Source organism: Esox lucius, chromosome 13, assembly GCF_011004845.1.
Source record: "Esox lucius isolate fEsoLuc1 chromosome 13, fEsoLuc1.pri, whole genome shotgun sequence".
NCBI lineage: Eukaryota > Metazoa > Chordata > Actinopteri > Esociformes > Esocidae > Esox > Esox lucius.
In genome coordinates this window covers 19,682,115-19,700,078 of record NC_047581.1, presented here as the reverse complement: position 1 = coordinate 19,700,078, position 17,964 = coordinate 19,682,115, and the positions used below count along the sequence as shown (strand labels likewise).

The 17,964-nt window shown below is 39.3% G+C and overlaps 1 protein-coding gene across 3 annotated transcripts in view; it reads right to left on the bottom strand.

Moving 5' to 3' along the window:
* inpp5jb (inositol polyphosphate-5-phosphatase Jb) overlaps window positions 1-17,964 on the bottom strand; it is a 37,934-nt gene that overhangs the window by 11,415 nt on the left and 8,555 nt on the right. The window contains exons 1-5 of one of the 3 annotated variants that reach the window (XM_020052427.3): window positions 16,232-16,601; window positions 16,013-16,115; window positions 8,353-8,914; window positions 5,892-5,999; window positions 4,635-4,743 (exon numbers count right to left, since the gene is read on the bottom strand). In XM_020052427.3, coding sequence (XP_019907986.2) covers window positions 4,635-4,743; window positions 5,892-5,999; window positions 8,353-8,900 — 765 coding nt within the window. In that variant the 5' untranslated portion in view covers window positions 8,901-8,914; window positions 16,013-16,115; window positions 16,232-16,601. Of the gene's footprint in view, window positions 1-4,634; window positions 4,744-5,891; window positions 6,000-8,352; window positions 8,915-16,012; window positions 16,602-17,964 lie in introns of those variants that run through there. The other 2 variants (XM_010897371.5, XM_020052425.3) reach the window with 2 other exon arrangements.

Sequence of the window (17,964 nt, the reverse complement as noted above, 5' to 3'; positions counted from 1 at the left end):
CTCTTCCTCTGTTTTGCATGAAGCAGCAAAGCTAAAGGAGGCCACAGCAATCGGTCTAAACTGCCAAACCATGTGAGGGGAAAATGTGATGCATGACTTGAAAATACTACATTGTGGAATATGTGATATATAGCATAGTAGGACTTCACCTCCATACCATGGGACTAGGGGATCTGTAGCTGTTCTACCGTCGCAGAAGATTAAATCCTGTGTCCCTGAAAAATAATTACTATCTCCCTGGTTAACCCACTTTAGAGGAAGCTGTCTCATAAAAAAAAAGGCTAACCTATAATCTGGAATGCCTCATCTGTTGGGCGTGATACAAATGCATGAAAACCAACTATTCTCTTGTTTACCAACCGTATATCCCTTGGGAGCACTGTGACCTGGAGCCTCGTGTAGCAACCACTACAAAACACGAGGACTAGGGAGTAAACTTCTTAAAATATAAAATAAGAAGATATTTTGTTTGGACAGTAAACACATTAACTAGCCTGTCCTGACCAGTAAGCTACTCCGGATGAATAGATTAACTTTTAATGGCAGGGAATCTTTGAATGACATTCTCCCCAACCAACTCCCCTGCCATAACCACTGACTCTAAGTAGGAAAATGTTATGCTTCCTTAAGGAACTGACGTCAAGGTGCTGTTGCTAACAGTTCAGCCTCCCCCACTGACTTGCGATCCTCTGTGTCACAACAAACTCTAACTGCCCTCACTGACAACGTTCCAAACATCTGAGCAATAAAAAAGGTTCCAATTGTATTTATACATATAGGCATACATGCCTATCAGTGACATTTCAAGCTAGCTGTGGGTAAGCTCATGGCACGTTCTTAACACCACAAAGTTACACCCAGGGAAAACTTCATAAAATACCTTCATAAAATGGCCCACACTAGTTGATAAAATGATTTGAGCAATGCCCATTTAATACAAAGTTTCGAGTTTGTTGCAGATAGACAGAGCAATGACGGAAGTTAGAAATATTTACAGTGATGGAGTTGATAATTCCTCAACTCCGAAACAGGAGAAAATTATATGATCATTGACAATGTCGGTGTGCATTTAAGTGCTATACTTGCTGCTCTGTGCTGGACCAAGTGCAAATAACATTTGTCTTTCTTTTCTGTGCCAGACTTCTTTCTTTGCTGTTCCTATTCTTGACCTACTCCAGAATATCCCCATATTCAGACCTGTCCTTTTAACTGGAATACTCTCCATCCTTTTACCTATAACTCAAAAATGTAATACTTAATAATGTAATAATAATGTCATACTACTACTGAAATCTATGATCTCTCTACAAGTTCCTTCAGATATCTGCAGATTGGAGATTATTTAAGAAGAAACCTCCCAGCATTCAAAGATACTAGGTCCCCTACATATGATAGTGCTTCAAAATGTGCCAAACATCAATCAAACTAACCTTTTGTCTAGGTAATGCATTCGAATCTGTCAATCCGCTGTTGAAGAGTCCTTCAAGGCAAAATGGGAGAAACAGCAATGACAGATTGGCAAAATGGATTGGAGTTCCTTCATACTTCATGCTCAATCAATAACATACTGAAGTTTTCACATAGTACACTCTTCAAAGACCAAACTACATTTGATCTTCCCCCGATACCTCTCCCATGTGTTACAGATGTCAAACTGCATAGGGTATATTATGCCACCGCTTTGTCCTATGTCCTAACCTGCACTGCTGCAGTAAGTCCTGGAATTTCAGATATACCCAGACCTAATGATTATGATTTGTCTGGGTGTTTCAACAGTTGTGATCAAGTTGACCAGTGCCCAACAACTAGTCTCTTATAATCACATTTCAATAAAGCAGTAATAGCAGTTGCAATAAAATTGCAATATACTCGACAAAATAAATGCTCAGTAAATTAGCAACATCCTTCATTTTCACGTGTATTCTGGGTGTGTGTATCTCCACCCAGCACATAATCAGTTAGGTGGAAGGGGAGAGGGGGGTATGGTTTGAAGTTAAGGCAGAGGAGCAATACATTCTGGAGATACAAATAATTACTGCATTTGTTTTTTTATTCTACCTTTTATTCTATAATTATTATTATTATTCTGAAAAATAAATATATATATTTTTTATAAATATAAAAAAACAAATATATATATAAAAACAAATGCAGTAATTATTTGTATCTCCAGTATGTATTGCCCCTCTTATTAATCAAGGTCTATAAGGGCAAAATAATGTGCCTGTTTTCTGGTGGAAACAAGTCAAAGGGACTAAATCTCACTTTTCACTAAAAAACTGAGATTAGAGTAACACTTTTCCTTTCCTTTTGCTTAATAAATACACCCAATCCCAACCTCCATCCACATCTATCTGAAGACTGACCTCAAATCTTTGGGGCCTGTGATACCCTCAAGGCAGTAACAGAGGCACCTATCTCCCTGTGAGAGAAGACCCATCTCGCTTCCATACTAACTGGCTATATGGAGGGGGTAGTTGCGTAATGGCCTCTATTGAACCATAAACTCTATTGGGTTTGTGTATGTGTTTCTGTGTAAGGTCAGAGGAAATACACACATGCGAGTACTGTGTGCGCTTGACAGTTTGAATAAGTATAAGTCTGTGTATACTGTGCATGCCAGTGTGTGTGCATGCATGGAGTCTAATTAACTTCAGTGAACTTTTTGGAGTCTTGCTGAGGGCTGCCAAACCACATTTGTGGTTGACAACAGAGAAGACATTAGGGGCCCCAAGGCATGTGTGTGCTTGTCTGTGTGTGTTTGTGCTAGAGATGAGCTGTTCGCCAATATCCAAAGGGCAGCCCTGGGGTTCTGCAGAAGTTCTTACCAAGCTTTGCACTGAGTAGACTTTCTGAAGATGGGAACTGTTTTTTTCCAAGGCTTCGTCTTCATTTCCATTAGATCTGTTATGATGATTTGCCTTATATTACATTTAATTTATACGTCCGTCAAAATTCAAAATCATTAGATGTAGCCCAGTGCAACTCAATTTCTACCCTCATTAAGTTTTCAGGCAAAGTGACAGCTATGTGCTTGGCACTGGCAAGAGCACAATGCTTACAACAGCAAGCCACAATAGAGTTCTGTTGCCCTACAACAGGAGTATTGAGATTGTGTTTTAAAACTGATTCAGTAAACTCCGACAGTGTGGTGGGCAGAATGAAAGACTTGACTGCCTGACATGTCACTCGACTGGATGGCTTGGCAAGCTCTCTTCTGATTGGTGTTGATGGCCAATCAGAAGAGAGCTGAGATCAGATCTGAGATCAGAAAGAACTGAGGGAGGTTGAACATTACTAACAGTGACCACAGGCAGAGGAAACAGGGGCTGCTGGGTAACACGTACAGGGACATCAGACTACAGACACTAGAACCACTCAGATTTACAATCCTAACAAATACCCATGCATATATGTCGACGCAAATGCACACACTGTTCAAGCTCTAATGGGAAACACAAGCATTTTGGAGTCAAGCAGGGCACAGGATGGCCAGAGGACAGCATCAGTCACACTGTCAAATACCATCAACACAGTCCAGAAATAAACCTGTACCCTTGGAGAGGTTTTCTTGTCCAGCTCTCTTCAGCTGATTCGTCCTCTCTCACTACTGCTCCATGAACACCAGACAATGTGATACTGAGAAATATGGTTTACTACAGAATTCTGTAGTACTTACTATATATTTATATAGTATTCTATAGAGAACAGTAAAATTACGTAGTATACTAAACTCTGTAATATACTATCCTTTGAAATATCTCTCTAAATACATATATACACATACACATTGGACGGATGTATGAAGTACACAGTAAATAAAATGAACATACATTATATACAGTGTTTGCACTGTTAGTACTTGCACAACCACCTATTTTTTTATCTTTAATAAAACACATTTGGAATAAAAATAAAACAATGACGGTAGGGTTAAAGTGCAGACTGTAATCTTTCATTTTTGCCTTCAGTCTTCTCTTCAGTATGAGATGTGTCAAACCCTCATGCTGTATTGCTTACAATTACAAAAACTATCAACCAATCAGCATTCAGGAATTAAAGCACCCTGTTTATAATTAAGAAATAAGGCAATGGGGGTCTGGTATATTCCTCATGCCTAAGAATAGCTCCAAGCCGTTGTATATTGTCAATATACCACAAAACCCTGAGTTGCATTACAATTATTGTGACAGTGATGGTGTAGTTTGGAAAGGTTTTTGTGGACACATTCTGCCACAGCCTTTCCACTACACAAGTCTTGGCACATAGACAAACCAGGTAAATAAAATAAAAAAGACAAACATTTAACCAGTGTAAAATATGCTCATGGTTTTGGACAAAGTCAGAGTCATATCACTTTTTACTAGTTAATTAGAGCAGTGGTGATATCATATCCGCGGTAAGTGGTCTCATATGAAACAACGATTAGCCAATCAACAATCAGGATTTTAAGAACCAAGTTCATAATATTGTATTTTTCTTAAGGCACATCGCACTTATAACAAGCACTCACAAATCTATATAATTGTTGTTCCATTTGTCAGCTCGGCCTATTTTTCTCTTTTTGAGTGCATACCACAAAAATGTGGTGAACATGTTCATGTGCTTGTGTCTGTGTACATCCATTTACTGACCAGTATGTATCCAAAAGGGCTGAGTCTCTCCATGAAGGCATCGCTCCATTGGTCTGTAAAGAGAACGTCTTTCAACCTTTTGTTGATCATGGAGTTGACTTCCTGTAGCCTGTGAGAGCAGCAGGAACATAGTAATTATAAGGAGACCATAGGGAGAAAGGGAGAAAGAAAGGAGGGGGGAGAGAAAAAGACAGATTCTGACAGAAAGAGAGAGAAAAAGTCAGAGGGAAAGGATTGTTACAAGGAAATGTGTGGGAGGAGAATGAATAAGTAAGGGGAACCCAAAACACAGCTAAATAATATTGGATAGATGGAGTACAAGGAGGATGAATTTAAATATTGTATAGATGGAGTGCAAGGACAATGAATTTAAATATTGTATAGATGGAGGGCAAGGATGATGAATTTAAATATTGTATAGATGGAGTGCAAGGAGGATGGATTTAAATATTGCATAGATGGAGTGCAAGGAGGATGGATTTAAATATTGCATAGATGGAGTGCAAGGAGGATGGATTTAAATATTGCATAGATGAAGTGCAAGGAGGATGGATTTAAATATTGCATAGAGGGAGTGCAAAGAGGATGGATTTACATATTGCATAGATGGAGTGTAAGGAGGATGGATTTAAATATTGTATAGACGGAGTGTAAGGAGGATGGATTTAAATATTGCATAGATGGAGTATAAGGAGGATGGATTTAAATATTGCATAGATGGAGTGCAAAGAGGATGGATTTAATTATTATATAGATGGAGTGCAAGGAGGATGGATTTAATTATTGTATAAATGGAGTGCAAAGAAGATGGATTTAAATATGGCATAGATGGAGTGCAAGGAGGATGGATTTAAATACTGTTTAGATGGAATGCAAGGAGGATGGATTTAAATATTGTATAGATCGGGGTGCCCACTCCTGCTCCTGGAGAGCTACTGTCCTGTCGGTCTTCTTTCCAACCCCAGTTGACACTAAAGTTCTTCATCCAACAAATTAATAGAATCAGTTGTGCTAAATTAGGGTTCGAATGAAAACCTACAGGATGGTAGCTCTCCAGGAGCAGGAGTGAGCACCCCTGGTATAGATGGAGTGCAAGGAGGATGGACTTAAATATTGCATAGATGGAGTGCAAGGAGGATGGATCTAAATATTGGATAGATGGAGTGCAAAATGGATGGTGTAATGGACAAGAGAGGTCTTCTGCAATACTTGTCGATCGGGAGATGGTTGGCTGACTGCCACGAGGGAAACGCTTACCCAATAATATACATGTCTGTGTTCCCATCCCCAACATGTAACCCCAGCAGAGCAGTGATGTCATCTGGTGGCATGGAACCACCCACATTCCATGTGATTATGTGCAACCTATCAGGGAACAGGAAACTCAAAATCAAATACTGAAAATTGGTTCAACCAAAATCAAAATAATTGGGAAATAATTGTTAACGAGCTGCAGACCATGTAATCGCTAATATTTTATGAGGATTTGGGAAAGACACATCCTTTGTAATGTGATATGCTCTACATACAAAGTGTTTCTCTGACATACGTAATTATATAGATTTTCTGAGTATCCACTATCCACATTAACTTAATTAGCATAATCAATTAGGAATGTTAGCAACGAGCACTGACAAAGCTTCAGGGACACCAAGTCTGTGCTGTAAGTATAAAAAAACAACCCAGCAGAAACAAGTCGGGAACTGAGAACACATTGTTTTCAGTCCTGCTTGAGTTTACAGATTAGGACTCATTCTTCTCTGGATTGGCAGGTAGTCTAGCAGTTACAGCAGCTGACTAGTAACAGGGAGGTTGACCCCAGAGTTAGTAAGGTAAGAAATCTGTTGTTCTCTCCCTGAGCAAGGCAGTTAACCCTAACTCTCTCAAGGTTGTTGCTGTAAAAATAATGTTTGCTGACAAATTGCATGGTAAAGAAAATGTAAATAAAAAGAATTAGTATTTGCTTAGTCAATTCTCTGCCAAGGAAAGGTAAAAAGGTGTAGTTACTTGCCACTGCAGCTATACTTATAGTGCATAGGGCTGCACTTTATATTGACAAATGACTGTGTCACTAGAGCACTTAAGGTCTGATGCAAGCTCCTCAAATTATGTTAAAAGAAAACCACTGCTGAATAATAAACAGTTTATAAAGAGTTTACTTATCTTACTTGTCATTTACAAAAAATATAAAAAAATAAAACAATACCTAAAATTGTAATTCAAGTATTCACTAAATTATGTATTACTTATCTACAGTACAGGCCAAAATTTTGGACACACCTTCTCATTCAATGCGTTTCCTTTATTTTCATGACTATTTACATTGTTCAATTTACATTGAACACATGGAATTATGTACTTAACAAAAAAGTGTGAAATAACTGAAAACATGTCTTATAGTTTCTTCAAAGTAGCCACCCTTTGCTCTGATTACTGCTTTGCACACTCTTGGCATTCTCTTGATGAGCTTCAAGAGGTAGTCACCTGAAATGGTTTTCCAACAGTCTTGTAGGAGTTCCCAGAGATGCTTAGCACTTGGTGGCCCTTTTGCCTTCACTCTGCGGTCCAGCTCACCCCAAACCATCTTGATTGGGTTCTGGTCCGGTGACTGTGGAGGCCAGGTCATCTGGCGCAAAGATCTCAAATTTTGACTCATCAGACCAAAGTACAGATTTCCACTGGTCTAATGTCCATTCCTTGTGTTTCTTGGCCCAAACAAATCTCTTCTGCTTGTTGCCTCTCCTTAGCAGTGGTTTCCTAGCAGCTACTTGACCATGAAGGCCTGATTTGCGCAGTCTCCTCTTAACAGTTGTTCTAGAGATGTGTCTGCTGCTAGAACTCTGTGTGGCATTCAACTGGTCTCTAATCTGAGCTGCTGTTAATCTGCGATTTCTGAGGCTGGTGACTCGGATGAACTCATCCTCAGCAGCAGAGGTGACTCTTGTTCTTCCTTTCACGGGGCGGTCACCATGGGAGCCAGTTTCGTTGTAGTGCTTGATGGTTTTTGCGACTGCACTTGGGGACATATTCAAAGTTTTCACAATTTTCCGGACTGACTGAACTTCATTTGTTAAAGTAATGATGGCCACTTGTTTCTCTTTACTTAGCTCATTGGTTCTTGCCATAATATTAGTTCTAACAGTTGTCCAATAGGGCTGTCGGCTGTGTATCAACCTGACTTCTGCACATCACAACTGATGGTCACAAATTCTACTTATTAACCCTGACAAGGCACATCTGTGAAGTGAAAACCCATTTCAGGTGACAACCTCATGAAGCTCATTGAGAGAACACCAAGGGTTTGCAGCGCTATCAAAAAAGCAAAGAGTGGCTACTTTGAGGAATCTAAAATATAAGACTGTTATTTCACACTTTTTTGTTAAGTACATAATTCCATATGTGTTCATTCATAGTTTTGATGCCTTCAGTGAGAATCTACAATGTAAATAGTCATGAAAATAAAGAAAACGCATTGAATGAGAAGGTGTGTCCAAACCTTTGGCCTGTACTGTATACAATAATAAGTTGTTAGATCATAGTATGTTCACAATTCATACATGATCAATGATGTACTTCTAATGTACTTTTACCTTACCAGTTATTGTTAATGTTCACTAATTTACAACTTGATATTAGATGGTTAAGAATCAGAATCCCAGTGGGGGCATATAAAGTGGTACCAAACAATTCAGAGTGAAACACCAAGCCGGGACCTCACCTGAAGTCTTCCACCACCTGTGTCTGCGTGTCTGTGGTGCCTGCCACAGAGAAGGCTCTCTGAGCATGTGGGTTTAGGTTGTGAGGTATAGGACTGGAGGACGGTTGCTGGGGCACTGAGGCTGCCCTCACAGAGATAGGACTCCGGGCTCCTGCGATGTGGCCTGGGACTTTAGGGCCCACCTTCAGACTGGTTTCATTGGTCACCTCGGGCCCTCCTGACCCCTGAAAGGACTTAACTGCTCCAGGCCGCAGGGGCTTAGGATGGCTGTCTCCAGCTGGAGTGTCAGGAGTGGACCCGTCCTGGTTGCCACCTGGAGGGTCAGGTTTAGGATCACAGACATCCACAGACCCCTCTACTCTGGGTGTCCTTTGAGGTCGTCGAGGTCGCGCTGGGGCTGACAGTTGGGGAGTAGGAACAGAGGCTGATGAGTCGGAGGCTGTTACTTCTGTTCCAGAAGGTGCGGCGGGAGTGACCGTCAAAATCTCTGTCAGTCCACTTACGTTCTCACCCAGTGTCTGGCTTGGATTCTGGTTATTTGGATCCATCTCCCACAAACTCACTGAAAAACAATAGCAAGGGAAAGCCATGTTCACCATATTCTAGATATTGAAGTAGCAACAAGAGACAGGATCTGATAGAGGGTGGAGAGGGTTATCATGTACTCTCAACCACTCAGCTGGTCATGTAACTGAGAAGATCACATTCCACCCATTCCTAGGCTGCTCTGGCATAATGGCAGCCCTAAGTGTCTGGCTGTCAGCCCTCTGAGACTGAGAGCATCTGAAACAGGTCATTATGTCCTCCAGGAGGAAAGTAAATGAGAGAGCAAGGAAGAGACAGAGAGGGAGAGAAAGACTGAAAGAGAGAGAGATATCGGCTACATTGGTAGGGCATATCGGCTACATTGGTAGGGCATATCGGCTACATTGGTAGGGCATATCGGCTACATTGGTAGGGTATCTCGGCTACATTGGTAGGGCATCTCGGCTACATTGGTAGGGCATCTCGGCTACATTGGTAGGGCATCTCGGCTACATTGGTAGGGCATCTCGGCTACATTGGTAGGGCATCTCGGCTACATTGGTAGGGCATCTCGGCTACATTGGTAGGGCATATCAGCTACATTGGTATGGCATATCGGCTACATTGGTATGGCATATCGGCTACATTGGTAGGGCATCTCGGCTACTCGGTAGGGCATCTCCGCTACTTCATTATTTATAGGGCATCTTTGCACCATAAATATTTCTCATTCATGTCAATGGGCCATTACAGCTTTATATGAAAAAATACACATGACCAAAAATTATTCCTTGCAAGATTACATATCTCTCCTGTCTATTTGTAATGATGCCCTGTAAACTACAAACCATTAAAACTAGAAATCTGTAATACAATTAAACAAAAACGAATTGACTCTATTAACATAACCCTAATTCAAATTACCATGGAGAGAATGAGAGAGAACAATCTTATTACTAGCTACCTAGCTATGATCCCTCAAAAACTATAATTCTCTCTTTTTTAGGTATTGCTATAAGATAGGGCCTCTAGGCTACCTGTCTCCCGTAATTAAATGTAACATTTTACAGATTATAACAAGAATTACTGTAGCATTGAAATGGAAGAGGACAGTGATAGCCATGTGTTAATTCATGAAAAAAATATAAAATTGAAATATTTATTCAAGAAGAGGGAGATGGTAACCTAGAGAAAGAGCGAGAGAGAGAGAGAGAGAGAGAGGAGAAACAGAGGAGCAAAAGTGTTTGAGTATGATAGATTATGATGGATGAGGATGCAATCACTGGTGTGTGAGTGTTCTCAGGTCAGACAGGACTCAGGACCAGGCTGGACCCTAGCCAATTTCAAGAACACAACTTGGGAGACAAAGATGTGAGGAGAGATGCCATCTCTTTTATTGGCCCAGGAAAACATGGGGGATGGCGTGTAAAAAATTGCTAGATTTTTATCATTTACCAGGGTGGAACCGTTAGGAGAATTTTCATGAATTCTCTTGTTCTCCAGAAATCTTGGTAAAGGATTTCTTGACTATTCCCTCCTAATTCTGGAAATCCTCCTACCCAGATTTGGGGATAACTAAAATGTATTGAAAGTTCGAGAACAAGTCTCTGAAACCAAAGATCCAACAATTGCTATCTGCTCACACAATATGTCAGAGGACCTTCTGGAGCCAGGGTTTGACCTTAATGCAGAAAGCTGATGGGTGAGCTCCAGCTTCTTGGAGGTCACCTTGAGGAGTTCAAGGTAATATGGAGCAATAAATGTGTTTTAACAACAGCCTGGTATTAGGCACACCATACAGTCCACGTAGGTGTTGTTGTGGAGAAATAGTGAAGAGCAAAGCTGGTTAATCAGCACACATGGCAGAAGGAGGGTACAAAATCAGATGAGAGTCAGGCAGGCTAGACAAAACCTTCATGTACACTTTACATTCACATTCTATGGGCTGGTTTCGCAGACACAGATTATGCCTAGTCTAGGACCAATAAACAAGCTAAATGGAGTTTTCTATTGAACTTGATTTATTTTTTTGTCCTAGACTAGGCTTAATCCGGGTCTGCAAAACCGGCCCTATGTTTCTAAGCATATGGACTATAGTTTTTCATCCATTTCCATTCATACTGATATTCTCTCTGGTCCCGTTTCATTCTCCATGCTTAAATTCTCTTCCAACTGTTAACATTCTATCCACCGTCACGTCTGCCTTTCCTGTCATGGTCTCCATTTAACACTCCTGTCCCTCCTTTTTATAGTCTTTTATTTGGCCTAATTTTCAGTTCACTAACTCTACTTACGTAATTCTATACATACAATTACGCCTGTGTTTCTCAACCCAGCTCCTGGGTGTACCCCTGCCCTGCATGTTTTAGATTTCTCCCTGTTCTGTCACACCTGATTCAAATGATCGGCTCATTATCAAGTACTTCATGCGCTATATCAAGTATGTTAGGGACGGGAGAGCTCTAAAACATGCAGGGCAGGGGGGTGTCCAGGAGCAGGGTTGAGAAACATGGAGTTACGCTATGCCTTTGCTTGCTTCTGCAATTGTTAACTTTACAAAATCCATTGAGAGTTAGAGAAATTGGGGTACATCTTTAAAAGCATGAGTAAATGGAAAAGGGGGATAAGGCCATAGGACTAATGGTGAGAAATACAGAAAGTAGATGAGAAAATATGAACACTTAGAATTAGAACACAAACAACTATGACTGTAAGGAACAGCTATTTAGAACTACATTCACTAGAGTGTACATATTACAAGTTGTATTCTCACAACTCATAATATTCTGTTCGGTACACTTTTATCTAGCTAGCTGTCTTTCCTGAACATGCACATAGGTCTAAATAGACAGTCCACACTGACTCACAGTAACTACTTTTCATTCCACACACGTTCCTGAGGGAAAGAGAGCGGAATGATTTGATAATAGCTAATCTATCACAATGTTTACAAGCTCCCCACAGAGAGAGAGAGAGAGAGAGAAAGAGAGACAGCGAGAGCAAAAGAGAGACAGCCATTAAAGCAAACAATAAACAAGAATATAGCACTTAAACATTTCAGAAGTATAGCCTAGAACAGATAGAAACATATGGTCAAACAGTACCAGTCATGGTGCAACCACAGTTTCACATGAGATGTGCTTTATATTAAAAACGTATCAACTGCACAACCAATGCAGTAGAGGTGCTGGATCCAAAAGGCACCACTGGAGAAATATTCAAGTTACTGCACACTTCCAGTCAGATTGAAAAGTCTTTAATAGTTGAGCGTTCGCCAGTGTTGCCTTTCTGTTATCAGCACGTCCACTGCATTGGGTAGGTGGTTGATTCTGCAGCAGATTTTTTGATCTGCCAGCAGATAAAATGTCAAAGGCCATTTGAAAAATATCTTAGTATCTTATTCTGTTCAAGGAAATTCCAAATGAAGTCATCTACACTATACGTCCTGAGGTAGCCAATCATCCCTTAAGCCAAAGAAATTCTGCCCTATCCTAAAACGTGGTCTCTCCACAGGTTTTCATTAAATTGAATCACACTAGTAGCATTGTTAAGACTGACGAGATTCAGCCCACATATTCAGTGAACATGGTTTAAATCATAGCTGAAGAGTGTGCTGCTCTGCCCCCCTCCAGGGCCATATGTTCCTTCTGACATGGATACAAATGATGTCCTGGACAGGAGGAATCCCTCCAGCTGCAGCCACCACTGTATTCTGACCATTTCAAGGTTCTAGTGCTACTGGGCCATTCCATTTCAAAAAAGCACCAGAAACAGTCATCTCAGACTGTTCTCAGATTGGTTCAGCAGTTAGTAACAGATATGATTAGCATGCCTAAAACAGTATTTTGCTTAAATATAATTGTATATATTTTATTGTACCTCAACTACATTCATAGGCTTCATATCATATTAATCAAATATTGTGCAAAATGTGTGACTTGGAAAATCATTTTCTTAATAATAATCAAGACGAGAGGTATCACAATACAGTCAGTGGTCACTAACACTGATATCTTGTTCAAACAAAGCCACATTTTCTATATTAAAAGGCATCCAAAAGGAATAGGCAAAAGCTATTTTTTCAGGAATGGACATATTTATGATTACATTAAGGCTCCATCTTATTATAAATGGAGTGGTAATCCTGTGGAAGCATATTTTACAAGCCACCCTTCCAATTTTCAATTAAAAAGGTATTTTGTTACGCAGGTCACACATTGTAGTTCACTCTGCCATCTTGTGATTAAATGAAATACTACTAGATTACAAAAATGTGAGAACAACATGACCTCTGCGGAAACTACCACAACTCAAAAACTACAAGGAAACTGGAGACATTTTTACATTACTGGCTATAGGACAACCTGCAGATGACAGACGGCAGTATTTTGGAATGATTATTCTTACACAGCACTCACCAAAACAAAAACAGAAACGCAACACTGTGTTTTGAAATTGAAATGCAGAAACATGAAAGTTGCAAAATTCTGGGAATAATGTGTACATCAGTGATTAAAGAGGACATTGCTACATTTTGATGGTTTCATTCTAGTGGGTCACTAACATGTCACTAACAAGTCCATACCAATTAACTTTACTGTAAAAAACATGACCTCTTCAGATTTACAAAAAATATAAATCAATGCTTTAAAAAAAAAAAATAATAATATTATATATATATATATATATATATATATATATATATATATATATATATATATATATATATATATATATATATATATATATATATATATATATTTTAAATGCACAACAACAGATTTTCCACCTTGTTGGATCTGGGATTTGAACAAGCCACCTTTATTTTACTGGCCCAACAATCTAGCCAACAGTTTACTATTTAGCCTCATTAAACACGTCCATAGGGTCTGTGCAGCAGGCTGAACGTTTGACGTCTCTAGTCATAGATTATGTATGAACTACACCAGGGCTGCCCAACCCTGTTCCTAAAGAGCTACAGTAGCTTCCTGTAGATTCTCTCCAATTTAGATGGATGAAAAGATAGATCAGATTAGTCATCACTGGTGTTAAAGAATAGCTCTCCAGGAACCTGGTAGGGCAGCCCTGAACTCCAAATTGACAAAAACAGCCAAAGAAATGTGGATTGTTTCCCCAAACTAACAGATGGTTACAACTATTAGGTCATTTTCTTTGGTTATTTTTTGCACTTTGGTTTATTTTAGAAATAACCCAATAGATCCTCACAGAATTATGTTTCACAGTGGCCACATTAGAGTACAGATTTAATTATCACTTAAAATTTGTCATTGGCACTTATTCAAACTACCTTATATAAATCTGATACGTTCTCAAATTAAAAAAAACATTTTGTTATTAGCTGGGAATGTAGATTCAAATATCTTTAGCATATTAGATATCTTTTGCAAAAAATGAAATGCAAATCCCTATGACAGTAACAAATGTCAGGCCTACATGCAAAACCCCGATGAATACAAGGAGCCTCGCAAACGTTTGATTGTAGGCCGCCTACAATGCGTGGGTCAGCTGTCAAGAAATGTATAAATGTGTATTTGTCATGTTTTAACTTAATTGCTTTGTAAACATGTCTGAGATAAATAACACCAGGAAAGTACTGGCTTAGCTCATGGGATTAACGGTAACTAGAAGAAAAAAAACATCTGTAAAAAAGCTACTTATGCCTAAATATCTTCAGTCTACATAGTCTGATAGAAGAACCAAAAATATTCCAAAGAGAAAGAGTTGCCTTGAGGTAAGTGGGTAACATGTAGAGGCCCTTGCATTATTTGTTTGGGAGATTTAAAGGGGTGCACATAGCAATATTGTTCAACCAAGAGCTTTACACAGAGTGACAGAGACGGGCATGCTGGCAGCTGAAATCTAGCAAGTCTGTGAGACCAAGCAATGCCTAGTTCTCTCAGAAGTAACAGATTGTTACAAAAATACATTTTAGGCCTAGCAATGTCTTTTAGCATTCAATCCGCTCGGAACCCACCCACTCTTCATCCCCAAAAAAGGTTTTATGACCACAAACCCACCCATTTTTAACCAATGTGGTTTTAATTTTGTAGGCCAAAACGGAGGTTCAAAATGTATCTATGTAGTCACCAAAGTTCCAGAGAGTCTGTTTTAAAATAAAATATAATCCTAAGCATATAAATCCTAGGGTAGCCCCCCTGGGGTAAGAAACCCCTCCCCTATGTAACTCTCACAAAAAACACAAAAAGCCAATATTCTTTAAAATCCTTAGACATTATCTTGTATTGGGATAAGATCCCCCAGGGGGCAACTAACCCCATGGGGGGCATGTTACTCCAATAGCTTGAAAAAATGTCCCTTTCCTAAGAAATACATTTGATTAAATAAAATTAATCTGACAACTGTAATATTTTTTTACTTTATAATCCATTACCATAAGCATAGCCATCTTCTACAAACAAACAAAAAATCACTAAACTTTTTTGTGTCAGTAAAGAGACATTGATCTTAGGGGGGGCGTCTTACCCCCAAACTACCCTATCACTAAGATGTAGATGAGCCCAATTCCAGACTAGACTGCATCTTTAAAGCCTGAATGGAGTTTATCTTAGGTTGACTCGTTCAGATGTTTTACCAACTGAGTCTATGATAATTGAAATTTATTAGAAATAATGGTTGTAGAGTGAAAAATATGACATGCCCATCAAAACGTTTCAATGTTGTTTTGTTATCAGTGGCTTTTATAGGTTTGGATCTACAGGTGGCAGCGGAATTATAATAAATATGAACGCTTTCTAAAGTTGTGCTTATCGTTCAGAAAGCACATCTTACATTGTGACCTGTACCAGTGATTCACCGTGAATTTCATGAATAAGGAAACTAAAATGTAAACAAGAATACTGTGCAGGTTGGCTTACGTGACTTCTGTGCATGTCCCCATCAAGTTGCACATTTTTTAACTTAAGTTATCATGTTTACGTTTTGCAAAAACATTACAAAAAAAACATCAAATTAAATAGTTACATTAAACCATCGTTATCTATCAGGATAACATTCAATTTCTCTCTTAACAGGTAGCCTTTTTGGTAGCAGCATGCAGTTACGTGATTTTACTATAACACAGTAGTTAAAATGAAAGAATTATTGCCTACATTACCTGTTCAGTCAAGATTATAGATGAGATAACAGGCGAAGAAATATCTCCTCCGAAGAATGATTTGGTTGGTTAAAGTAGACTAACCTATGCAGAACAACCACTCCTGAGGATGAATAAGTAGCCTATTAGCTTACTGAGTATTTACGGCTTGTCAGAGGCTGATGTTTAAATATCCATCATTCGTTACAATAATATATTTTTCAGACCTGCCTGACTTACTCTAAACGTAACCATCGGCATCTCAGCGCGTTCCTCACTGGCGATGTCAGAAATCAGGGGCTACATTTCATAAACGAACCTGGCGTACGTCCACATATCCTTTGCGCTTATCGCTTTGTAGTCTGGATGATCAAATAAATGTGACACGTCGAATGCAAATGCTGCGACGATTAAACCGTTATGACTTGGACGTTTGGGGACGTTATGTCCTTCAAATTGTGAATGTGAACACTCGTTCGACCGGTTCCGTACTTGAACGTCTACTACGACTACGCTATATTAGCTAGTTAGGACGATTAGCATAGTTAGCCTACTGATCCTGAAGTAGAGATTGTGGAGCTTTACTGCCACACTGTGGCGAACACATCAGATTTGTGAACAGGCCCGAACCATGAAGGTTGCTCAATGTCGCGCCGTAGGGCTTGGTGTAGCGGTCGGTTTTAGGTGTATTTTAAATGTGTCATTTAATTTTTAATGTACATTTGAATAACTGTGTATTAACAAAACTATATTCGTTTCCTCTTTGGGGCTGTCTATTATACTAAGGGTTATACTAACGCTAACCTCGTCTGGTCTGTAGCTAGGTCGCTCAAATCTTCGTCGACTCATGTCACGTCGGTACAGTTTTGTCCTATCTCATGTGAACTATTATGTAAATAGCGTGTAGACTAGTGCTTCTAGTTACCAGAGGCAGAGTTTACACTTCATTTCCCACTAACTAGCCTACAGACAGAATGAATAAGGGAAAGAGCTCCACTGTCAAGCTCTTGCGTAACCAGGGAATATAATGTCTAATTTAAAGCGACAGCTCTTTAATATAAGATCATGTGCTATTATTGAATATAAGGTAGGGTAAGCCACTCAGTCATGAATGCCTTGTAATTATTTTATTTTTTCAGAAAGGGAATTTTTATTGGGTTATAAGGAATGGGGGACATACTGTAGGCAATGTGAAATACTTGGAAAATGATAGGAATTTCTCATTGGTGATTAAGTATTCATATTCATGAGTAGTTTTACACACTCTTTGTGTCTATGAGCACTGTGGATCTACTATAATAAAGGCAGAGCCTTACAGAATTATTATCACCCTAGATACATTTGAACAAAAATGCTGTGTCATTGTCATGTTGTTTATTCTCTTGATCTTATGAAAAAAATACATAGTCAGTAAATAATTATTTTATTTAAAAACGTGCGTGCCACAATTATAGGCACCCCTATATTTAGTACTTGGTGCACCCTCACTTTGCCACGATAACAGCTCTGAGTCATCTCGTATCATGTTTGATGAAGTGGGAGAACACTGAAAGGGATTTGAGAACATTTCTCTACAGAAATGTAAGATTCTTCAGAGTCCATGTTTCTCACTTGTGTATTCTCTGTCAGCTCACCCTACAGATTTTCAAGGGGATTTAGGTCAGGGGACTGTAATAGCCATTGCTCAACGTCTATTGTCAGTGTAACATTTTTTCATTGACATTAGGTATGCTAGATTGTTTTCCTGGCAGAGGCAGACAGGTTTTGCCCTGAAATCTCCTGGTACCTAATGGAGTCCATGTTGCCAAGTATCCTAACAAGGTTCACTGGGTCTTTGGACATAAAATAGCCACACAACATTGCAGATCATCCACTTCACACTGGGTTATTTTTTGGAAGAACAATACTGTTTTTATCTCAAATCCACTTCTAGTGTTTGCTAAATGTCTAATTTATAAATGTCTGTCTTATCA